The sequence below is a fragment of the Cyclopterus lumpus genome, chromosome 24 (genome assembly GCF_009769545.1).
Source record: "Cyclopterus lumpus isolate fCycLum1 chromosome 24, fCycLum1.pri, whole genome shotgun sequence".
In the NCBI taxonomy this organism is placed as follows: Eukaryota; Metazoa; Chordata; class Actinopteri; order Perciformes; family Cyclopteridae; genus Cyclopterus; species Cyclopterus lumpus.
The window spans coordinates 7,396,466-7,421,126 of NC_046989.1; the positions used below are offsets into that span (position 1 = coordinate 7,396,466).

At 41.2% G+C, this 24,661-nt stretch overlaps 1 protein-coding gene across 4 annotated transcripts; it reads right to left on the bottom strand.

Moving 5' to 3' along the window:
* Positions 1-2,301: 2,301 nt before the first annotated feature.
* On the bottom strand, positions 2,302-23,995 carry snx17 (sorting nexin 17). 4 transcript variants are annotated; one of them, XM_034527486.1, is made up of 16 exons: positions 23,678-23,995; positions 23,206-23,456; positions 18,985-19,059; positions 17,079-17,196; positions 15,514-15,578; positions 14,126-14,236; positions 12,663-12,753; positions 10,440-10,527; positions 7,802-7,871; positions 7,143-7,235; positions 6,650-6,853; positions 4,185-4,313; positions 3,917-3,994; positions 3,713-3,787; positions 3,571-3,612; positions 2,304-3,447 (listed from the first exon to the last, which is right to left on the bottom strand). In XM_034527486.1, the coding sequence occupies exons 2-16, from the start codon at positions 23,263-23,265 to the stop codon at positions 3,328-3,330; spliced, it is 1,419 nt and encodes a 472-aa protein (XP_034383377.1). In that variant the 5' UTR covers positions 23,266-23,456; positions 23,678-23,995; the 3' UTR covers positions 2,304-3,327. The 4 variants fall into 4 exon arrangements, with proteins under 4 accessions (XP_034383378.1, XP_034383379.1, XP_034383377.1 ...); XM_034527487.1 differs by having other exon boundaries at positions 2,302-3,447; positions 4,185-4,310; positions 23,206-23,995; XM_034527485.1 differs by having other exon boundaries at positions 23,206-23,995.
* Positions 23,996-24,661: the final 666 nt, after the last annotated feature.

Sequence of the window (24,661 nt, forward strand, 5' to 3'; positions counted from 1 at the left end):
CAACAGACTGGATCTCAGCTTTTTTCCACACATCTCCAACTGGCTCGCACGCGCACACACACACACACAGATTTGGTCCTGATGGAAATATGATGTTAACATTTGTGGTTGAGTGAAAAAAATTTTTTTTTATGGATTTCCATAACATTTGATGACCAATACCTGCAAAACTGGCTTTGCTCAGCCAAGCTGTATTTTGATTTAGTCCCATTTTAAAGGAGCAAATGTTGACATGAGTAAACATGAGCATGTTTGTGTTGGGATTTATGTAGTTTAGCTTTTCAGTTTCTAAATCTCCTCAAATATGACGTTGGTATTTCTAACCTGAAATGTCTTGTTTCTTATCGACAGACGGATCTGCCGATATTGGTTTAGCCGTGCCAAGAAAATATCAGCCAATTTTTGGGCCTGACCAATTCATCAGTCTGCCTTTTTTTTAAATCGTTTTATTCTTAGACGTGTTTGCCAACATTGATTTAGCTGTGCCCAGAAGATATCAGCCGGGTTTTTGTTTCTTTTTGACAGTTGCGTCTGCCGATATTGATCCATTTGTGCCAAAAAAATGATCAGCCTGCTGGCGACATCGTACGGTAATGACATTGAATGTAATATTGCTCAACAATTGAAGGCACAAAGAGCCAGACCGATAAATCGGCTGACATAAATCAGAAACTGTTGCTGTGTATTTGAGAAACGGTGATGCAGTTACAGAATTTGTCCATCAGAGAGCGCCAACGTGTTTAAATTGTCAACTTTAAAATGTCCCGCACATTTCTGTTTTGTGTAAAATCTGAATATTTGCTGATTTCCCATTTGGTCAATAACTAGATAATAATTAAAAGAACAATAAGCTTCCCTTTTTAATTCCAAGTAAAATTCAAGGGCTTCTGTGGTACTAAGAACCAACCGGTCAAGACAGGAACTGAAAATAAAATGGGTTGGCTTTTAAATCCCTCATGAGCCCAACAGAGGAAACTTAAGAAAATAACCCGTGTTGTCCTATTAAAAAAGAAAACGTAACTAAACAATTAAACAAAAACGGGTTCAATTAATTTGTTTACCATATTAAGCCCTCTGTAGTGTGCACACATATTGTTCCTTTACATTGGGGGGTCAGACACTTTCCCCTCAGTTCTAGATAATATGAGGAGAGTTCTTCTCTCAGCTTCAAATTATTGTTAAATTGTTGTGATGTTTGTGTCGTACATCTGACAACATGCTGCCGATGAAGAAGCGGATCATAAACAGACGACCGAGAACCACAAGATCACCTACATTTGAGTTTATTTCAGCATGACAGTCGTCACTGACCTTACCACTAAAATCAAAATGAAAAGTGGAATGAATCACGACAACACAATCATCGTGACATGTTGACCATTTTCTGGAAAAGAAATGCTGATGATAAATGCACTTTAAAAAAAATGTGGCACCTACACAGTTATTAACACCCAGGACCTTGCAGCATCCATGTACGTGCACAGGAATAATGGAAATAAAAATTAATAGTGGCGTCCGCGTCCCCCGACTGTCGATGCAAAAGAAGCACAGCAGCGAAGGAACGAGACATTTTAGTATATTGAGAACATTTCTTTCTACAGTCCTGGCTACCAGTGAGAGTAAAGCTGTTGATAGGTTGGCATCCATTTACATTTTAAAGGCTTCCAAACGAGCCGAGACGCCCCAGCAATAAAAAAAAATAAAAAATATGGAACGATGTGTCTTATAAAAACAGCGGCACGTGTTCATTTTGTTGCCTGCTCCTCGTGAACTTTGTTCACTCCGGCACTTGAGATCACGTGAGCCGGTTCTACTGACTCCTCTGAGATGATTGGCACAATGTACGGACGCGTTACAACGAACCGAAGCCCGAGAACACCGCCGCTCGCCTTAAAAGGAGCGAGACAAAGAAAATCAGATGTTAAATGTGTAAACACTTTACATTTAAAACTAATAAAGTCCCCTAAACATGATGTAAACAATGATACGTTAGTTTCATTTACACTTGTTTTGTCCTATGCAGCTTAGATTACTTTTGATCTATTTGATTACAATAAGCTATTGGTGATAAAAAGATATTAGTAAATGTTCAGAATACTTAATTGCATGTACATCATATAAAAAGTGACATTGTCATAATTTTTTTTTAAATGTTTATTCTGTGCAAAATGCTTTAGTAAACTATAATTTGGCATTTATGAGAAACCTTTAAAAATTGTTTAAAAATAAATTTAAAATAATAATCGTCGATGGATTTACATAGACCAATGGGGGAAAAAAAAAAAAAAAAAAAAAAAAAATATATATATATATATATATATATATATATATTCTCCACACGATGTTTGAAGTCATGAATGCTTCCGCCCGAGCATTCACCTCCACCTGTAATACTGTGCAAAAAGTGATGGTGCAAATCCCCCCCAATCGACCAAGTTCTGCAAGATTCTAGGAAACACCGGCCGACACCGCCGCGTATTTGAAGCTTGGACCAAAGTCTTGTTGCACGACGAGGCAGAAAAAGTAAAAGTTAAGGCATCGGACTATTTCTGAAGGCGGCGTGAGCGACTGAGCCTCGAACCGGCAACACCTCTGGCATCCCGCTGAGATGTTGACCGACTTGGCACACGAGTAGCATGACACACACACACACACACACACACACACACACACACAGAGGATCACTGACAGTATAAAAACATGACATTTTGGTTCATAGCCAAGCCAAACATTGAATATTCTACCGTTTTGAGATCAATGTCAACACATTCACCGGACTCTGGGCCGAGTCCAGTTCTGCTGTATTATCACTAGTGCCAGGTCGAACTGAACGTTTGGCTCTCGCGTTGGTGGGGAACATGCAGCCAGCATCATGTAGTTCATAATATATTAATTTACTTTGTACCTCATGTATTGAACTGCATTATAGAACCTCACATATACCGCCGATGGAACAGTAATAATCCTTGTGAGTGAAACTGAAGTAGGAATTTGTCAGTAACAAACGATAAAGCCTTGCGTACCTGTAGCTTTACATGCCATTTACTGTACGCTGCCACAAGTATAATAATATAGGGACAAAGTTTTCATTGAATATGATGATTGCAACTAAAACACAAATCAAGGTGGGCGTTTTGTAGAGTCTAAAAGCACGGACATGGTCAGAGATTAAATGAGAGCTTAATAAGGCAGCGGTTTCTCCAGGAAGAAGCTACAATCTTGCAGAATTGGAGGGGTGCGTGGCCCGCTCGGCCCGGCTCGGCTCGTAATCTTTGTCGTCCCAGTCGCTGACAGTGGAATGGAGAGGGGAGGAGGGCGGATCGGGGGTTACAGGTCATCGTCCCCGATTCCCTCGAAAGCGTAGTTGCCATGGAAATCATTGCCGCTGATATCATTTGCTGAGTTGGAGGCACTGATCCCTCGAAGGGACACCGAGCTCAGCTTGGTCTAAATGGAATAATTAAGTAAATAATTATTTAGTATGTGTAACACTCGACTGACTTGAAAGTTCTGGGAATACGTTTTATTTTGTATTTAGTATTATTTTAAGATTTGCAAAAATATACTCACTGAGAGTTTGACAATTTGTTCACGGTTCGGGTCAGGGGAGTCCTGCAGGCAAAACAACAACAACAAATGATCCTAAAATCAACACTAAAGTCCAAATAAAATTCAAACCATCAAACTCAGGGCATGTTGTCCCATATCTCACCAGTAGAGGGGGAGATTTCACAGCTTGCTGACTGTCTGACCGGTGGATGGAGCCGTTGTGTCGTTTCCTGAGCATCTAGAAGGAGACAGAGGACAGTAAAGTGTCACATCAAACTATCCTCTGCAAATCTGTGTATTAAATATAAGCAAATTCAAAAGAGCGTGATCATTTTGTTGCTCTATGAGGATTATAGGAGTGTTGTACCTTCTTGATGCTGCCACCTGACTTCTTCACCATTAATTCGTCCACCATAGACTGAAGGCAGATACTCATCATGATGGCCTGAAATCACAAACTGAAAGTCATTTTCATTTTCTTTATTATTCAAATGTCTTACATTTAATACGTCCTGCTCCGCTATTTTATTGTATTGTATATATTGTAACCACGCTTGCTGCTGCTACAAACTAAATTCCCCCGGGGGATAAATAAAGTATCTATCTATCTGACCCCGCCCCCCGTCAGTTCCTACCTGTTGACTCGTGATGGTGACCCACTGGAGGCGGTCCTTGCTCATCAGATACTCGAAGGCCAGCTCCAGTTTGACGTCGCATTTGGACGCGCTGCAGGGATTGGTGGTGCCGTTGGCTATGGGGACCTGCTGCAGAGTCAAGTGGGTCGCATCGTCATTCTTATGATCCTCAATACAACACAACTATCTGAACTGTTATCAACAACCACGTATGACTTATGTGTGTTCTAGTGTGGACTTTTTCCTCATTCAGCATTTGAGTTAAATATGTCTTCTTGTGTTTAAAGTGCATGGAAGGTAAACATATTATTAATGTTTCCTAACCAACATCCAACTTGCTTAAGTCGAGGATAAGCTTGGTATTCTACCCCATGTCTAGAGGGGGTCATGGAAGCAGCTTAAATCACATTTCCTCTTGTGAAGCTACTGCATCACCGGTGACAGGCAGCCGGATCTTAAGAAGACACATGCTGAAAGATGAACACTGGTGCAAAGAAAGAAAGCAACATGTACAAATACAGAATATCAAAACCCCTGCAGAATATGTTACGCTCAGAGAGACGCTGCTTCCCTGGAGACAAGCCCTCATTCCTCATTTACAGAGCCCGTGCTCTTCACTGAGACGATTCCCTCTGGGCCAGAAACTAGCTGCACCTCCCACCCGCCTAACCACACACACACAAAACATAACAAGAAGAAGAAACACACACACACACACACACACTGTTTATATATTTTCTTGCGGATGCAATCGTGAGCCGTGACTGCAAGGAGGGGGGTGGGGGGTGGGGGGGAGGTGGTTGCAGCTCTGCACCAAATGAGATGTTTTGAATAGTTTATTCAGAAAGGAACCGGCTCATTAAAATGAATTTGACCTCCGAGAACGAGCTCAGAAATTAACCACCCTGCTGGACAGCGCGCGGGCTCAGCCTGTAATCAGGCGAGCCAAGATGCATCTTAATTTTAGAAGTGTACAGATCTCTGTGCAAATTAACTTTTGGAGAATCATAAAAAGCTTCTGTGGCACACATAATGACTGTGCTGCACGAACACTAATGCTGAAAGACAAACATGTTCAGACCCAAGACCTCATTTAAATGGAGACGGAGAAAAACTGTTCACTTTTGTATTGATGCTAGCAGAAATGATGTGGGTAGAGTTGCATGTACAGGTTTTTTCAGTTATTCACAAAAGTGAAAATGTATCCTTCAGCCTTTTTTCAAGAAAACAATGCGTAACATTGCATGATGGTTTGAATTTATGCTGACACTCGGTGCCAATTATTTTCATTCTTAAATAAGGATTGTTCTAGATTTCTTGCCAGTTACAGAGCTCCACATTATAAAACCGTTTTAACAGGAGTACTCCCCTAAACTGACGCGCCAGATGGTTTGTTACACAGAACAAGACAAGCAAACTATTTGGAAAAGGGCCGGCACTTTCAAAAACTTACTCGGCAGGTAATTGGACGAACCATCTGTCAATCAAACAAGCAAAGCCAGTCGGGAAGAAGAAAAATCTTTTCCTTCCAGAAAATCCTTCAGTGCCGTTCTTTACGCTTCCTTAAATAAGGAAATGCTCTCCAGTTCTGATATGTCCTGTTCCCTGCTGTGAAAGGTCAGTACTTCACGTATTGAGGAAACTGATCTAAAAATGTCAAAGATTTGTGAATAATAAGTCAAATAAAACAGATATACAAGTCATTTCTTTTGACATTATTGTTATTCGGTGTGGCACGTTGTTGCTTTTTTTACTCAAATGCCTGGCTGACTGTGACTAATCGAGTCCTGTATTGATTAATTAGTGAAAACCGAACCTACGGTGTGTATCCGTTCAATGAATCACTGTCATCTGCCGAACCGAGTCTGACGGATCCCAACATCACCTCATGTTTACTAATCAAGGTGATTAAACAGTAGCCTTGGTGAAACAACATATGTTTCTCTTTGGTTTTATCCTAAATAAGTCTATTATTCTCTTACGATGCTCGCTCACTGTACTGATGTATACCGGAGTGGCGCTTCCTCGTGCTCGTGGATTCCCTTCTCGCCAACAGACTCTTATCAGTTGGAATAAAGGATGCTGCTCTGTTTGTGAGGCTGGAGGATCAATACAGCACTCTCCTTGTGCGGGCTGCGTGTTTTGGGTAATTGGACCGATGAAGATGAATGGTGTGGAGGTCAGCACTTTAAGAGAGCACGAGGAGTAAACAAAACAAATGCTGGGCAAGTATAAAGACATTTGTTTCTGGTGCAGTGGTGAGATGAGCTTTGGAAGCCCTCGCTGGTTTGAGATGGACTCGAGCCAAAAGCTGCTGCATCTCTACTCTGCCAGCTCACAGTCTCCGACTAATACGGAGCGATTCCAATTTGATTACTTCGCAGCTTCGGAGACGCAAGCACGCTTCAAGGTGAATTCACTCATCCTCAGTCTGTCACTCGCAAAGCGCACACAATTCCACTTACAGAGGACGTGACTCGCCAACACCGCATGCGCGTGACCTTGAAGCTCCCCTCCTTTATCTGTTCATTGGGCAGCTTGACGTGGAAGTTGAGCTCATTGTTGCCGGCACTGACGATGACTTGGCAGCCCTTCTCGGGGAAGTCGGTGATGCAAGGGTCAAACTTGATATAGCCATAATATTTGAGAGTCTGACCCAGGTGGATGAACTGTAAGGAAGAAGAAAAAAACCATTTTTTTAAGATGAACAACGTTTTTTGGGGGGGAAATTCCATCTTTGTCCCTGATGCTTGGAGAAAATAACTATGAATTCTCAACTGGGTTGGTGTAATAAAAAATTCATATCAGGGAGAAAAAACTAGGCTAATTGCATCACAGAATGCATTAGAAGCAGTTTTCTCTCCGGTCTACAGATTCATCCTCGGACAAAGACGTTTCAGAGTATCCGCTGGACTCCAGTGAGGCAGACTCATGGAGGAGAAGATGGCCTTTGCTTACTTCTTTCTTGGAGCCTTTCTCCTGCAGGGATTTGAGCTGCCTGTGCTGGTCTTTGTTGACGAGTATCCAGCCTCGCTCGATGTCAGACACTGTCTGGTGAAGCAAAAACAAGAACTGTAGTTCATCCCTCTGCACAGATGCACAAAACAAAGCTGCTTGTTGTGTTTCCTCCAGTCCGTGTGGGAGAAATCCACACATTCCTCAGCCGTTCAGTGAAACAGTGCAGCTCAGCAAACATTACACAGAAACAGCATCGAGTTTGCTTTGATTTCCTCTGCTACACTCAGCAAACTTGTAGCCCAAAAAGTGCTTCATACAACAGATCACAGTTGTCGCAGCAAAGGGATCCGCTATTAACAGGATCAGAGAGGAAAGAGGTGCAGGGTTCCAGGTGTCGCAAAGTCAAAACAATCATATAATGGAGACCCCGGGGACGGACAAAAGCATTCGGCAGCGCTTGATTTAGTGTTCTTGGTGTGAAGCTGGCACCAGGCAAGCTCGACATGATGCAAGATCTACACAAACCCAATCATATCTATTTAGGATTGTTTGCTTCTCAATGCAAATTTAATTTTAAATGTTTTTTTTTTTTTTTTAAATCACTTTTGCAGCTGAAAATAAGCTTGAACAAAAGCACCTTCATAATAAAAGCCTGTTACCTGGGCGTATAGCAAATTCAGGCCAACTCTGTTGTCCATGACATCACCGTCGTACGCCATGTCCCAGTAGCTGCAGAAAGAAAAGGACGTCACTCTTTACAAAATCCATATCCAAACAAAGTGGCAGAGTTACAAAACCCATTTGTTTGAGTGACTCGAACAGACATTTGCCAATTAAGAATATCCTCTCCTGCAACTGTCTGCATACCAAGCAGCACAACGCAGCGCTGCTATCCCGTCAAGACAGCACCAACTTTAATGAATAGAAAGACGTCTATTTTCAGCTTTGTGGCGGAAAGGAGATGATCAACTAAATCCGGTGGTTTGATTGCCGGCTGCTCCAGTCAAAGTGTTCTTGGCCTGCCATCAGAGTATGAATGGGTGAATGTTGACACGTAGTGTACAGCACTTTGGAGTGAGTTGGGCGCCATATAAATGCATCTACCATTTGAGCAAATGAGATCAACTGACCACAAACTGACACTTGTGTGGAATGAGAGTGACTTGTAGACTAAATTCCTCAACTCAATGTCAATGAGGTCGCCGTGTACGAGAATTCATCTCAGGGAGCATCTCCTCTCGAGGTTGAAGGACAGCTGGGGAGTGAGACGGTTTTAGTCACTGGAGGTGAAGTGTCTTCTTTGTTTAACATTGGTTTTAACATTATCATTGTCAGAGTTACTGAAGCACTGGATTGTGTTTCTCCACATGTGCTCTTTGGCTCGAATCTCATTGCATTCGTGTCTCTCGGCACTTTATGGCAGGTGTGAAATGTTATATCTCGTTAATTGCATGACACGCGGCAATTAACGAGATAAACGGGTTATTTTGCCGCTTTAGTTTCAATTAAAAGTGCACTGAAAGCTCCAGCTGAGACGCATCGTCCTTGAATTCCCTTAATGCATATATACTGGCTACAAATGTCCATTAGCCATACGTTTGCATTATAAATAAATAAGTGCATATTGGTGCTGACCTACAAAAACCTCCGCTACTATTTTAAATTCCCGTTTTTATTGCGTGACTACTCAAAAAAAAAAAAAAAGGTTCAAATTATGTTCATCCAGTTTGTTCACTGGACAGAATAAATCTCCTCCATTTTTAGCATGTGCTTTTAGCCAAAAAGAGCTTTTCTATTCATTTGAAGCTGATCCTGCCCTGAGTCTTGTACACTGGGGGTCTGTTTTCCCTCCACCTCCACTTGTTAGTTCTACATTCATCCTTTGCTCGCTGCTCTACGCTCCACAGAGAAACTAGGTCAGGAGTACTTAGACTTTCCTTGAGGCAGAAAGAAAGTAAACATCCTGTGTACCTCAGTCAGTGGGAGGCTGGGTGACGAAAGAACAGACATAGGAGGAAGTAGAAAGATGTTGCATTTGAGAGGGAAACGGTCACTAACTTCAGGCTTGGTGGGGAAGCAACTTTTGTTTCATGCATACACATGAATTTGCTGCCACCCAGGAAGATTGTGCGGATTTCTGACCCCTTCCCTTTCATTACAGACATATTTATGTGAGACTTTTAAATGTTTTCAGAAAGGATAAATGAGCCGTAAATGGACAAGAACCAGAGCATTTTTCTGCAAAGCAAAAAGGAAATATTGTTCAAATACACCACATGTGCTCGAGTTGGTACATTGGTTAGTTTTATACTGAAGTTTAAAGAAATGGTTTTGCTTCATTGTGCTTGAGGATGCTTTGTATCTTCAAAATACGCAGAGCATCCAATACAAGAAAAAAAACTGCCTTTTCAAACCGTCTAATGTTCAGATGTTGTTGGGAGACTATATCAGAGACGTGGTGGTTCAGTGTCATGGGAATTACTGCGGCTGTTCATCTCTCTTCGAGATTCAAGCTGTCCAGCTCGCTCCACGTCGGGTGTTTACTAAAAATAAATCAAGCTGTTAATTTATCAATGAAGACAAGTTGAAATATAATGAGAGTAAATGACCCGTCTGATTCAGTGGCCATAGCTGAGGATGATATTACTTACAAAGAGCAGTAGGGCTGAATGATGAGACCTAACATTTTTAATTATTAAATATATATTAGTATGTTATACATTAGTGCATGTACTTCCTTTATCGTGTTGGCTACTTTCTGGCTCCTGTTTGTACCGTTAAAGTACAGTATGACCACTTCAGCTCTTTGGTTGGTTAAACTTCAGGTTATTGTCAGTTTATAGACAGTAATTTGAAAAATGAGAGCATCAGATTCATGACAACATGCCTGTCGAACGCGCAACACCATGTAATTAAATTGTAAACCAAATGAATGTGGTCTCTTTTCCAAATGAACTGCCACGTTGTCGAAGCTGTTGAAGTCAGGTTGGAAAACTGTTGCTCTGACAGATGACGTGGGCTTCTCTGCAGATAAGGAACGAAATGAGAAACACCCGGAATGAATAAAGAAAACAGCGTCTACTGGTTGACTGATTAAAAATGACATCAAGTACAGCACACGCTGTTAACGTGCTGCTTACCAAACCGAGGATAGCTGACCTGCTTCTTTACAGGTTAGACCAAAGAGCACATGAATACTCTTCACAGTGAATCACAGCAATAATTGCATGTTGAGGAGAGCACTTTGGGAAGAACATGATCAAATCCGACATCATGATGTGAGCAGGTGGTGGGTACCTTTTCCGTAGGAGTATGTGAAATTCAGAGCTCCGCAAGCTGGTAATGGATACATAAGGAAGCTCAAACTCCTGCAGCTTTCGCACAACTAAGAGAGGGAGAGACGGGAGAAAAAAAACAGAGAGAGAGAGAGAGAGTAAGGAACAAGGGCAGCTCGAGTAAAGTGAGTCCCAAGGACATTTGGATAATGAGGGTAACAACAAACAATGAGGGATGGGAGAACTCCATCTGGACAGCAGGGTGGTTAAACTTTGTGTGTGTGTGTGTGCGTGTGTGACTATTTCAATGTGAAAAAAGGATAATGGGCTCTACGTGTGTGTTTGTGTGTGTCCCTAATCTGCAGCTGTTGCATTGCTGCCCGTTCCCTAAGGAGAGTGAAGGGGTGCTTAAAGAGGCTTCTGCTGTGTTTTCAAGCATCTATACGTGTTCACAACACAATGAATCTGATGACTAAACAGCGCCTCGTTTGCCGTTAGGTTTGTGAAGACTGTTTAGGACTTTATGGGCAGAGATTATAAATCAGGAATCAGAAACACATGCTGGTTGGTTTGCTGTTGCAAACGTCTGCGGGAATAAACAAAAAAATTGGACACAAACTGAATGGCTTAAAATGTTTTGAACCAAAAGAATGCCAAAAGAACTCCAAAATAAAAAATAAAAAAAACGGCACTGCCATTTCAAACCCCATATTCTTGACATGCTGTTGCATATTTAAAAAAAAAAGGCATACATTGATTTTACACACAGATGTCTGCAAACGTACCGCCTGTCAGAAAGGAATTGAATCATTCTAGCTCTCCTGTTATGTCAATACACCCACCAGCAGTTGGGTTTGATCTGCGGCCTGCTGCGCCGGATTTATTCTGGTAGTCGAGTCGTATTCAACACATGGCCTTTCTCTTTCACGTCACTCAAGAGATTCAGATTTAAACTGCACTAAGAATATACAGCATGCCTCCAATATTGACTCCTCCAAGTTCACCGGGCACCTTGTTCAGCCTGCAATGGATTTGAGGTGTGGGGGAGCTTTTGGCAGGAAGATGAGAATTTGACCAGACAGAGATGTGATGGATTGGAGAAGAAATATCTCGATGTGGAACGCTTTATGCCCCGTGCCTCTGTGGTAGGCCTTGTGACAACACATGTAAATGAAAATATTATACTATGATTTGCATTCCCACAGTTACTTATAAACAAGCGTGTGCAAACAAATATTTCAGCACTACTGGTGTGAAGGGTGAGGGGGGTATACGGGATAAAGAAAGGGGGGAAAAGGAGACAAAGCAAGAACATCATAGAAGTTTGAAAATTAAGTGACTTAATGACAATTTACTTTGACACAAAATAAATGTCAACGCGGCTTGAAAGACGTGCAAATAGTCTGCACCTAAATTGCTGGGGCAGTGCTCAGAAACTTTACACTATAGTTGCTCTTATACACAAGCTTAAAGAAATATAATAAACGTGGATAGTCTAGTAGCTAAATGGTAGAATCCAAGTGCAGTTGTGTGAAAAATGATTAGTTAGCCGGTGACTCCAATGCCATTTGGCATTGAGCCAACCACAGATTTTTAGAGCTTAGATGACAACAAATACATTCTCAACCTGAAAACACTTCACACAGCCGGCCTTTGCGTGAACGGGCCAACAGACACAAAAGGGCCTGGCTCTCACTGAGCTCCTGAGCAGCTAATAAATAAATGATGCACTCTCGCCAGAGATACAGTAGGAACTCCGACACGAGAGGCAAGTCTCTCGGGGGAAATGCGGTTATTCTTGACTGGAGAATTTAAGAAAGCTTAAATTAAATGGGTCACATTACAGCACGTAATTCTCTTTGTTTATTCCTGTTTCAGCATTAATTCCAACTCATAGTTCCTTTTGTTTCTCTGTTTGCATAAATCATTTGTCAGCTAAGTCGTGTGCGTCTTCTGAGAATAGTCCTCGGCTGGCTGATGAAGTCGCTTTATTGACATCGTTTTATCAAAGCGCTTCGTGTGCGGCACATTTTGTTTGCTGGTTATCTGGTGGTTTCCAGCTGTAACGCGTCAAAATTAACTACATTTTCTGAAAGTCTATTCCAGGGTGACTCTAAACACTCAGCGGCCATAAATTATGGAGAATACAGAGAATACTTTCGGTTAGTAGTGAAAGATAAATTTACGGTCTTTAAATTCCTTGAATTCTTCTGATTCGTTAGAAAAAAATGTTGTTGAGACTCACATGTTAAACCTTCATCCACACCTTCACGGACAAGGAAGAGACTAAAGTAACCAACAAGGTCATCTGGAAGGTCGAGCTTTGTTGCAACAGCCTGCAGAGAGATGAGGGAGTTAGTCATTTCATTCCTTCAGCTAATTTTAATTGTTCAGTAGGTTATAACAAATACCGAGACTTGATTGAAGGATAGGGGGAAAAAAAGCTCAATATAAAAAATTAAAAAATGTTTTCATACTTCACTATCTCTAAAGAATTATGGAATATTAGGATATATATATATATATATATATATATATATATATATATATATATATGTCTTCTTCTCCACCCTCTGTATATGTTGTGACATGTTTCAAGTTGAAAATCAAACCACATGTCAGCCGTACATGTACTTTGTGTACATGTACAACTCTACAGGGACACATTTGAGATGACTAGCCTGTATTCTTAAGATTCCATGTATCAAGAGCTTTTGGCTTGCAAAATATCACAATTAATATAAAATACATGTACAGCTACCTCCATAAGAAAATTGAATATTTTTTATAATGAGAAAACCAACAAAGAAACATTTTTGTTGAGATCAGAAGATAGTTTCTTAATATCCAGTCCAAGGCATTATTATTACATTCTCACACAAAGCGATGTCACTTGCTGACATATTATAAACAACAATGTTCGGAGACTTGTTTTCGTAGCACTCCTCATTCTTATCCATCAACCTCCTGCGATTCAACCGCAAAACAAACACAAACGTTGTGGAATTGTTGAGACGATACACAGCAGAAATCTGGCATTTCTTGTGGTTAAACTTTCACAGGAGCACTTGTGAAAGCTCCAACGCACAAGATTTACAGGCAAGAGCAAGCAAGGACAAGTAGAGGTGAAGTACTAAAATGTTTCGCAATCTGACCTACATGTTGAAAGCAATTGATCGAGCTAACTTCATAAAGTCCTGTAATGGTTGCTGTACCAAAGAGGGTCTTTATTGTCTCGATTTGATTTACAATACAGTCTGTAAAACATCAGCGCTTACAGAAGAGGTTGATGTTATGAACAGAAAAGATCAAATGTCTCTAGTTTAACTGACACAAACGCTGCGGAGGCTGATAACAGTGGTAAAACCCTCAGGTGATGTCAATCATAAAGTCTTCTGGCCACTTAAATAATCAGCACTACATTGTGGAATTTCCAGCTGTTTACATAATTACAGTACGTCTATATACTAGATGTGCTAAATTCAGAATTCAGAGCATTAATATAGCAGCAAACAACTATTTTCTATGTAAAGTTAGAGTGAGTTAAGTAATGAAGCAGAGGAGGAAGTCAGGCTTCCCTAAGAAATGTTCATTTATTCATCTTTTTACTTGTTCCCCCATCAAACTGAATCAGATACATTAACAGATAATTACTTTATACTGGCTGACACCAGAGCTGTTATGTCCTCTTTAACCGTGCACACTTACATCAAGGACGTCCTCCGTCTGATCTGAAGTCAGAATGTTGACTGTGACCTTTTGACCGTTGGAGAGGCAGATGTCGAGAGCGACTTCTTCTGTGGGAATCTGCTGCGTCTCCTGTGGGAACGGCACAAAACATAACAGGCTTTCCTTCAGCTTCATGGGTCAGCGATGTGTTTTCATTCCTATCGGCCGAAAACTACATCAAACCAAGTCTCAGGGGTGGAAAGATTATGGGCTGGTCAAGGAGGAGGCAAATATCACGTGGAGATAAAAAAACAACAAGCAAGCTACCCACATGTACATAGTGTCAAAGAAGGTGAAAATACCCATCCCAGTTTCTCAGAGCTCAAAGGGGATGTAGATATCCAGTTTATAATAACAGAACAATACGGAAACTAGCACATTTGAGAAAGCTTGAGGAAAAAAAGGTGTTGCATACTCTTATGCACGTCTTTCAAATTATTGCAGATTCATTTCAAAATAAAAGAAGCCAAGTCGAGAATTGACTAATTGTTCCAGCTCCATTCATGTCACTACTCTGAGCTCACACAGAAATCAAGGGAACGGCATTAATTTGTGGTTTGTGCGATGATGGAACAAAACCCCACAAAATCAAAGAGTATGAAAAATAAACTGACAAAACCTTTGAATATTTCAAGTCTGCGAGCTGATGAAAAAAAGAATATCCGAATTCTTAAACTGGATTACCACAGGCGGTCTCTCAGCACCGCTGCTAAATCGTCGCTCATCTTCCCTGTTTCGTCAGCGCAGGGTGGTAACTCATCTACTATTCTGCACCTGCTGTCCTCGCAGTACATAAGATGCTAGGGGGGGGGACAAACGCAGACTCTAATGAGAGAGGAAGACAGAGGAGGAGAGGCAGAACGAGTGTGACGTGGCAGCAGACGGATGAATCTGTCCATGAAGGTTATTGGATTCACAGCCCTCCTGGCAACGCGGGTCACAGCTTGAACGATGACGAAGAACCTGGCTACCTGGTCTGAATACGCCAGTGACACAGCATCCGTTTGGAGGGGGCCTTTTTCCTCACAGGCAGCAATGTTCTTCAATTTTGTTGAAACGGTTGCTTTCCCCTCAGTTACGTGTCTGACGTTAACCTTTCACCCCCGTTTTCTGCTTGCCTTGCAGACTCAGTGTGACACAGCCAACCAACTTCTTTAAGCGATAAAGAGTGCGTGCTGCCACAAGCTCCGACAGACGGTAAGAATACAGCTGCCTCACCCGTGTTTACCAGAAGCAATTACTAGTTGGGCGAGGAATTACTGCATCAGCCTTTTGCTTCCTCAAAGGCCCGTTGACCATGTTGACGCAACAGAGAACAAACGCACTGGTGCAGGACCAGTAGATTCAAGCAAAGACACACAACCAACCTGCTGTGCTTTCCTTAAGAAGCTGTTGAACATCTCACTGGTTCCGAGCAAGGGATCCTGACGCACTGTGAACAAAATAAACAGGGGAGACATTAGCAACTGGAGTACAACATGAGTCATATCTCACTGAGGGAGGAGCAGAGGAAGTCAAGTAGAGATATGTCAGGTTTTGAACTGATGGCTGAACAATTAGCTGAGGGTCTTTAAGTGGACGTTATGTAAACATAAGCCTCGGGGGGAAGCCATTTCATAATTGTTCTTAAGTTTCCTCTTATTTGAGGATTTTGTTTTGTTCCTGTGGAATGGGTTTGACTTTTTAAAAAGACACTTTTCAAGGCAATTTAGCTTAAAATGGAGTCAATTGACTCCAAGCCCGTTTTGTCATAATGCAGTCCCCCAGATTGGTAAACAAGAGACAAGATGAATAACTATTATAATAATGTCTTTGGTTTTCTATTGATGCACTTTGTAGTTGCAGCGTAGTGCATACAATTAGCTGCATGATAACCCTGTATGACTAAGTGTGTGTGTGTGCGTGTGCGTGTGCGTGTGCGTGTGCGTGTGTGTATACACTATTGTCCTTTTGACAAAATGTCTGAGTTCTGAGCCATCTGCATCAGAGCAGATTGTGTTTGTGGCAGTTCATTTTTCCATAACTATGTAAAAAGCCATGATGTAACCGAGTGAACTTGTAGCCAAGAACACCCTGTGTGCGTATGCTCCCAGACTATGAGCAAATACACACTTGAACAACGCTTCCTTGTTCTGCTGTAACTGCCAGTGCTTGAGAGGATTAAAACAAACCCTCTGCATTGCTGCCAGTTGCACTTATTTGTGTGCGTGTGTGTGTGTGTAATTAGGATAAGAAAATCTCCAATTGGACTGAACATGTAACACTTGCAAATGAAAGCTTTTAAAACTGCAGACGTCTTTATTCCAAAAATAACTAGTTTCTCTTCTGGTGTAAACAGCACAAACATATGAATCATTCTTTATAGCATTACGTTTTCAATTCAGAGGAAAGTATGTATCCCGAGAGGTGGCACATCATCACTAGAGAATCCAAACCCATAAAACTTCTAAAAACCCTACGAGGTCTGCAATCCTGAGCAGGGATTTATTTCCTTCTTTCATCAGGTGTGTCAGCATAACTCTGTCTAGTGAGGCTTTGGCTCAGTGTCCCAGCTCAGTCTGTGCTCAGATCTTCAGTTCTTTAGTGAAACACGTTTATGCTTTTATGTGGCATGAATAGACCAGTGTATGGCTGGACTCCCTGCAGACACAGAGCCAACTCATTCTAGTGATTGTTGTGTAAAAGCAACTATTTCGAGGGAAATTGTGCTTCTGCTGCAAAGCTATACTGTTACAAAAACATGTTTTGTTCTATCATAACATTTTTAAAAAAAAAGAAAAAAAAAAGAAATTGCAATTCAGAGAAGAATAGTAGCTCATTAAAAAACTGACAAAAGCAACCACATTGTAGCTGGAATTTAAATAGAGCCAGAAATGGAGTGAAATGCAATACAACCCATCTGTAAAAAGTCTATTCAGCATGAATAACTTACCAGCCTGCATGTATTTCTCCAGCTGTTCTCGTCTCTGTTCGACCTCAGCAGGAGTCAAAGTGAAGATCTTCTTTGGGGGGAATGCAGGAACCACATTGCTGCCATATTCTTTCTTTATCTGTTGGTACAAAACACAAGTTGTGAGAATGGGCCATGCCGGATGACTAGCTATTCAACCTGTGTTGCTTTTTTCTTCTTCTCGAAGTCAGATGACTTTTCATTCAAATTTAGAAAAATCAATGAAAACAGATTAATATGTTTGAATGACGAAACTAATTAACTTCCAGTACAGAGTAGCGGCATCTTAAATTAAAGAGGTTACATTCATGCTGCTCGAGATGAATCACAGGTTTATTTTAAGCCCCGTTTCAACGACTAGCTGGTGGAGTTTCCGTGCATAACACACACACGCGCGCGCGCGCACCCCCACACACACACACACACACACACACACACACACATCTGGAACCCTGAACATCGAGTGATTCCAAGTTTACTTTGTCTTCCAGCTACTTGACTCATTTCTTCCCTTTTTTATCATTCAAGACGGGTAGCTTTGAACCGTGGAAGTCTTAAACTAAGCCTTAACAGATCTAAAAATCACACATCAAATGTGGTTTAATTTGAACCTGTATGTTGCTGCAGGCAAAAGCTGCACATCACACTCATTAAAAGTAATTCACTATTTTCTTCTCGCTATAAAACCCTCAGGTCCTGCACATATGGCATGATGAAGGTTGGCCCCAGTGGGTGCTCGAGGAAGAGAGGGCATCTTCACGGTAACATACTGCCCTTTGGTATTTTCAGTACATCAGCGCCAGCACTGGTTTCACATACAAATCAGCTCTCACAGCCACAGACACTAAGCACAGGTTACAGACGCATCAGAGTCCCCTAAATCTGAAATAAATTAGTTTCCACTGTTGGTATTAAATAATCTTTGGCTCTAACAGAAGTATGACCTTGTTAAAAATCTGTAGAGAAAACAATTAACATATCTCAGCAATAACAGTGTGTATGTGTGTGTGTGTGTGTGTGTTTGTGTGCCCTGCAACCACTGGAGTGTTTTTGGGGTTGTGCGTACGCCACGGGAAGCCCTCTGGGGTCGGTTCTTAAAGATTCAAGTGTCTCTTCCCCACACCCTGTTGCCAGGCAACAGCAACTGTCAAGACTACAGACTTGAGGACGGAGATGGCAAAGTTTGGGCATTGCTTGCTTATTTATTAATGTGTGAAAACCCGAAACTGGGCACTTGTATAAGGTTGTGTTACAGTATATGCCACGGCGTACACATTCATAGCACAACGAGCTCACAAGTTGTCAGCCAGAAACACAACAAATCTAAGTCTCAGAGACGATGCATCGAGCTCTGCAGCAGCATTTATTTAAATAAAAATCTATGTTAAGCACTTTCACAAGCAAGTAAACTTTTAACCACAGCACTACAGAAAAAACAAGTAAATTCTAAAAAGACTAATTGCCAAATAACAGCTCAAATAAATAGCTGCATCTGTGTAAAGAGTCATTGAGGCAGAGACTGAAAAATGCCAGCAACTCAACACTTTCCAACAACATTTCTTTTTCAGATTAAGATGCGTTTCTAAGCAGGTGAAGTGAAAGAAAGGCCAAGAACATTCCTTCCATGTCTCCCACCCCCTCCAACCTCTTCCACAATACTGCCTGTTTATATGGAATAGTTTGGAATAACAGAGCAAGACTTCCAGCCACCGTGGTCGTGATTCAAAGTGATGGGAGGTCTTTGTGTCGTCTGTATCGACCGCACGACACAAAGACGAGTGAAAGGTCACCCTGGGTGGACGTGGTGGCATTTAAACAAGCAGACCAGTCACGTCTGGTTCACAGCACACTACCAGCAATGGGTTTACTGAGATGGCTGAAGCCTTACCTGTTCATGGAGGCCTAGAAGTTGACTGTAGCGTACCCGACAGTGCAGCACACCATTGACGTGGATGTTGTAGGCCTGTGGGAGAGAGAGGGGACCAATTAAAACGTGTAAAGGTTTGACATAGTGCAGAGAAACGTAACGTCAAAAGCTCGTATGGATCTGTCTGAAAAGCATGTGGGTGGACATCAAACTGTCTAAATATAATAACATGTATAAGGATAGGAATATAAGAAAAAAGAGATACATAAACAATAATAGCCTTCCTTCGAATATAAAGTTAATTCAACATAATAATTTTCCATGCAGACCAAATTGGATCCAATTCTTAAAGTGTCAAACAACAACAGTTACCACCCTGTGACCTTACGGTACATTTCCCCTCCTAAATTCCCTCACACCACCTCAAAACAATCTCTTCCATCTCATCTTATCTCACTGTTTCTTCTCTCTTCATTTCCGGAAGGAGGACCAAATAAATGAAGAGTGAATTGGATTCAATCAAACGCTACTGACGAGCAAATGTAAATTTCCAATCAAAACAGCTTGCATAGCGCCGGCTCTAAACAATACGAAAAGCAAAGATCACATGACTTATTCTTTCCTTGAGACAGAAAGATGAGGAGATGTCGCTTAATTTGCAAAACCACCAACAGTTCAAATATCTGCTAGCCATCATGTTTATTAAAGCCAATCTCATAGAGTAGTCTATGTTTCATGTCACATGCCTCATTAAGCATTTGGAATGATGCTAAACCACAAGAATAACAAAGTGATACTTTAGTTATGCACTCAGGAAAATTAAAAAAATATTTTAGTTTTCCCAAATACTGGCTCAATTACAAAACAGCTCTCATGAACTGTACAAGAATGTTGTGTCTTTCGCAAGGTACCACAAGTCTGTTTATATAAGTCTGTTCATTATTATTTTTGAAAATGGGTTAAAAAAACTTTTCCACCACCACACTGGCAATAACTCATGGGCTGCCAAAGGTTTGGCCAATATTGTGATTAAATCGGGGGTGACTATGGGTCAGTGGTTAACATGCCCCTCTTTCAATCAGGGGGTTGGCAGTTCAATCCCCGCCCTAGTCGATGTGTCCTTGAGCAAGACACTTAACCCTGCATTGCTCCCCGTAGCTGTGTCTACGGTGTATGAATGTAAAGTGTCTTTGAGTATCTTGAAAAGCGCTATATAAATTAAATGGATTATTATTATTATTATTATTAAAAACAAACCAGTGGGTGGCATCACACATGACTGAGATGAAGATGCTCTTTTCGTCCTTTTACTTGTCACAAGTAGCTACATTTAAAAAAAAAAAAATGATTCATTCGTGAAAGGAAAAAAAAAGGAAAATAACTTTTATCCGCTTTAACCACCATGTGTGCAACTTTGGCCGGGGATAACAGGAAGTGAGCTCTGTCTGCGAGGATGTGAAGTCGCAAACTGTCAGTCCCTAATCTTCCCCCATCTGTTTCAAATTCATAATCATAATTAACATCGTGAGTCAAAAATCTGTCAAAACTAACAAAAAAGTCTTAAAGCCGCTTGACTTCCCTTTTGCATGCTGTTGCTCACCTACAATTAATCGACCAATCAATAGCCAAACAAAGTAAGAACACCCCAAAACTGCCAGAGGGAAAGAGGAAGGATAAAGAATTTGGAGAAAGGCCAACGAATTAACTGAAAGATGTGTCGGCAGAATCCGGGCCGGAAAGAAGAATGAGGATGCAGAATGTCTTGGCTGCGTTTGATAACGCACAAAAAAAATAACCCTTCATTTTTCTGTATAAGCAAGCAGTTCAACTACGGGACGGGGACAACACTACAAACATTGTGATCTAGTGCTCTTTTATGTACACAAGCTTCAAAACTAAAATGCATTTCGATAAAAGATATTTAGACACGATGAAGATACGACTGGAAGCGAAACGTTGTATATTTACTTAATATATTTGTACTTTGGAGTTAGTTTGCAAGCGTAACTCTGATTTCCTGTAGCTACACCGACATCCTTTCACTTGTATGACGTGTGTGTACGAAGGATTCAATTTCAGTAGTAGGAATTCAAAGATAGGTGCTTGTTTTCACACATTTTAAGTTCATAAATATTGCTCAGTCAGAAGCAGGCTAATACAAAACTATAAACAGAGACAGATGAACATGTTCATTTTAGGCACAACCTGTTCCTCATCATAAGTAAATGAGTCACTTACAGTGGCACCAGAGTCCATCTCTCTTTTCCACACCCACAAACAAAATACCTTGTGAACCAGAGAGGAAGATAAGAGGAAGTGTGAGCACTCAAAATTAAAAGATATGTCGGATTGGACCATATTTAAAAAGAAACGGCAGCCCTTGTTGTTCTAAAAGGCTGTTTGCAAACTCTGCAGTTTCTGTCGCACATTGGTTCCAAGGTACACATCCCATCTCTCAGCATTATAATCAAGCAAAGTCCCTTCCTGTGGGACAGATACAGGAAGGTCACAATGACAGTCACAGGACTGCCAGCCGAGAGGTGAAAAAAACAGCCGCTTTAAAGTTCCCACTGCAGCACTGGGTAAATATGTGCTCAGCCAGGTAGAAACAAGCCAGGAGGCACCTGAAATGCTCAATTTAGAAACCTATTGACTTTACACAGCAAGAGTATGTAATTACACAACAATGCGGATGGAAAATAAATCTAATCTTATTACTGCGCACATATAATACAGCGTTCACTACTACAGAAAAAAAAGTATATTTAAGTTTACATCCAAAGCTAATGTTGTACTTCTTGAGGCAGCAGGGAACCCCAACTTGTTCAAAATAAATGAGCTTATTCCACGATTTTTTTTTGCCCCCCCTCTGTGGAGCACATGGAGTCAAGATGGAAGATATTCATTCGCAGGTGTGTTGACACCGAGAATAGTCAGTGTGATGTCACATGAAAATGAGATGTTGCAGATGTTTTTTTCAAAGCATCTGGTGAATATCAGAAGAGTTGCATTCTTCCATGAAACTTCCATATGCAGAACATAAAAAGAAAAAAAAGAAACTAGAGAAAGAATTTTTCCAACTATCCAAGATTATTTGTTGCTATGGCTTTTATTGACAAGAAACCAACTTGAACCCAAGCTGTTGCCTAGCAACGTAACGAATGGATAGACCTGGTTTATATGTTAATCGACACACATCCACACCAATGATGTTGTCTCTAGTAACACAAGAAAAGGAGAGAATACTTTGACTTGTCTGCGATTCTTCTGAACTGCACTGCCTCTGCCACACATTCGCACAATGTATCCTGGCTTTGTCCACGACGAAGGAAAACAGTGTGAAACATCCACAGAAGCTAAACATGCTTTAAGTATGCCATGCTACACCAGTCCTTTACCAACCTCCATGAACCAATCTCTCTGAACAGGTCAGCCAATGTCTCAAGGCGTCGCACGGGTCAGACACAATGGCAATTCAACATGCTTTAGATGAGGTACAAAACAACGTGAAAGACAATCAGACAAGTGTCAAGTCAAATAAACTATTAGGTAATGGAAAACTTGCTGCACAACACACCGAGCAAGTTGATGAAGCTACAGATGATTGATTATTATGTGTGGTCAAGACTGATATTGCTGTTAGTTTGGGGGGACTTCTCAGACAGAGTTTAAGTTCTGAATCAAACCTGTAAAACCAAAAGTAACTCACAAAAGGGACTGCTGTGCCTTATGGGACAAAAACCAGAGATTGTGTCAGAGTCCTTCAGGTGACTTATGACAGTAAATGGCAATATGCCTATTATACTAACTTAACACACGTCATAACAATGCAACATTTGGGAGCCACATTCCAACGCCTGCCAGGTACTTTCCTATTGATGCTTCCAATGGCCTCACATGATCACATTCAATCTCTGCACGGAGGTCAAAATGACTGTGACTCGACTTCCTCGTTTTCTAAATCAAGTTGATTCAACCTTTTCTAGATTGTACCCTTGAGAAAATTGCATTTGAGATTTAAAAAAAAAAAAATATATATATATATATATATATATATAGTATTTTGTTTGTCTGTCACTATTCTTTTATGTTGCATTGGGCGACAGTTTGGCCCATGGTGGTGATGCACCACTGTTGAATGCCATGAGGCCATGCATAACAGTGGACATCGGGACCTGTGGGCAGATGAGGCCAGCGGTTTGAAAAGCGGGTAAAAACGTCAACACGGACGATCATGCTCACCACATAGGTTGATCCATTTTCCCCCGAACGAACCTCCGTTTCGGGTATGGAAAAATGCATTTTAGCTCGAAGCACGGCCCGGTGTCCGACGACAAGTCCTTTAACGCCACCACAGCTTCACGATGGAGAGGAAGACACCGCTGTTCCCCCACTAAAGTCCACTGCAGTGACGGTCGGCGGTGGCTACAGAGGAGGAGGAGGCTCTCGCACGGTTTATCCGCTGGTTTGCAGTCCGAGTAAAGCGCTGCAGGCTGGAGGAGACCGCCGACGACTTTAATGCCTCGCCAACAACTCGTGTACCAACTAGCATTCGCATAAAACTTCTCCCACGTCAGTGTCAAACTTTTCCCACTGCCGTTCCCGCAGCAGCCATGTTTGCAAGTGTTAAGTAATTGCACCTCCAGTGTTTGGCGTTAAAAAAAATCTCGTTAACCCACTTTTAAATAATTCGCGATAACTTAAAACCACCTACTGTAATATTTGAGTTTCAACGTGTACAGGTAACTGTATTAATTGGCGTAACCAGATGAAGTTTCGGCATTAAAAGGTGCAGTTGCTTCCTGCAAAACCCCACAGCGTCGCCGCAGAGCCGTTGGCAAACCTTTCGAAATGTGAAGGGGAGACAGTTACACTTTTTGTGGTTTGATTTATTTGGCTTGTATCCTACGTTTGCTGAAGAAAAATATATACGACGACGAAGGAAACTCATAGATAAAATGTGATAGAAATCGCAGCGAAGGAAGATGTACCAGCGCCGTTAAGCCATTCTGTGCTCAGTGTATCTGGTGACCCATCAAGAGGCATTGCAACAATCCCTCTGGGCGAGACCATCTAATTTTCAGCCGGGGGTGGTTCACTCTTCGCGGTTAAGAAAGAAAAGGCAAAACAGGCACAATATCCGTCACACGTTTTACACTGGAAGATATTAAACTATATTATAATAACATACATGTGTCAGTCACATGTTGTTTTCTATATTTTGAATTGTATAAGATCATCCAACTTACATTACACACTTTATTTGGTACAACCCAAAGTGACAGTGAAAGCGCAGTCAAAATGCATTACAGTCAGAGAGAAATGCGTCTAGATTTTGTCAACAGGTCTAGAAATTTTATGAAATAGGTCTGTAATGCGACAAGCTACGTTGACTGTTGGTCTTATGTCATAAATAGATTAGAAATGAGGAGAGAAAAAAGTCGAATGAATTGAAGGCGTTACATGCATCCATTGATTGCATTAAAGCATTAAATAAGGGTTTTTGATTCGCTGCAAATTTAGTTATTTAGAAATATAGTATTTTTTTCTGCAGAAATAGACAAGCTAGATGCTTACTCTATGGGTTCACGCACTCTATGGGTTCACGCGTATTAGTCACTCCATAATCAGATACTATAAATGCGCTAAATTGATAGTATGCGTAATAGCAGCGCAACATCTAGTTAGAGTTGTGGTG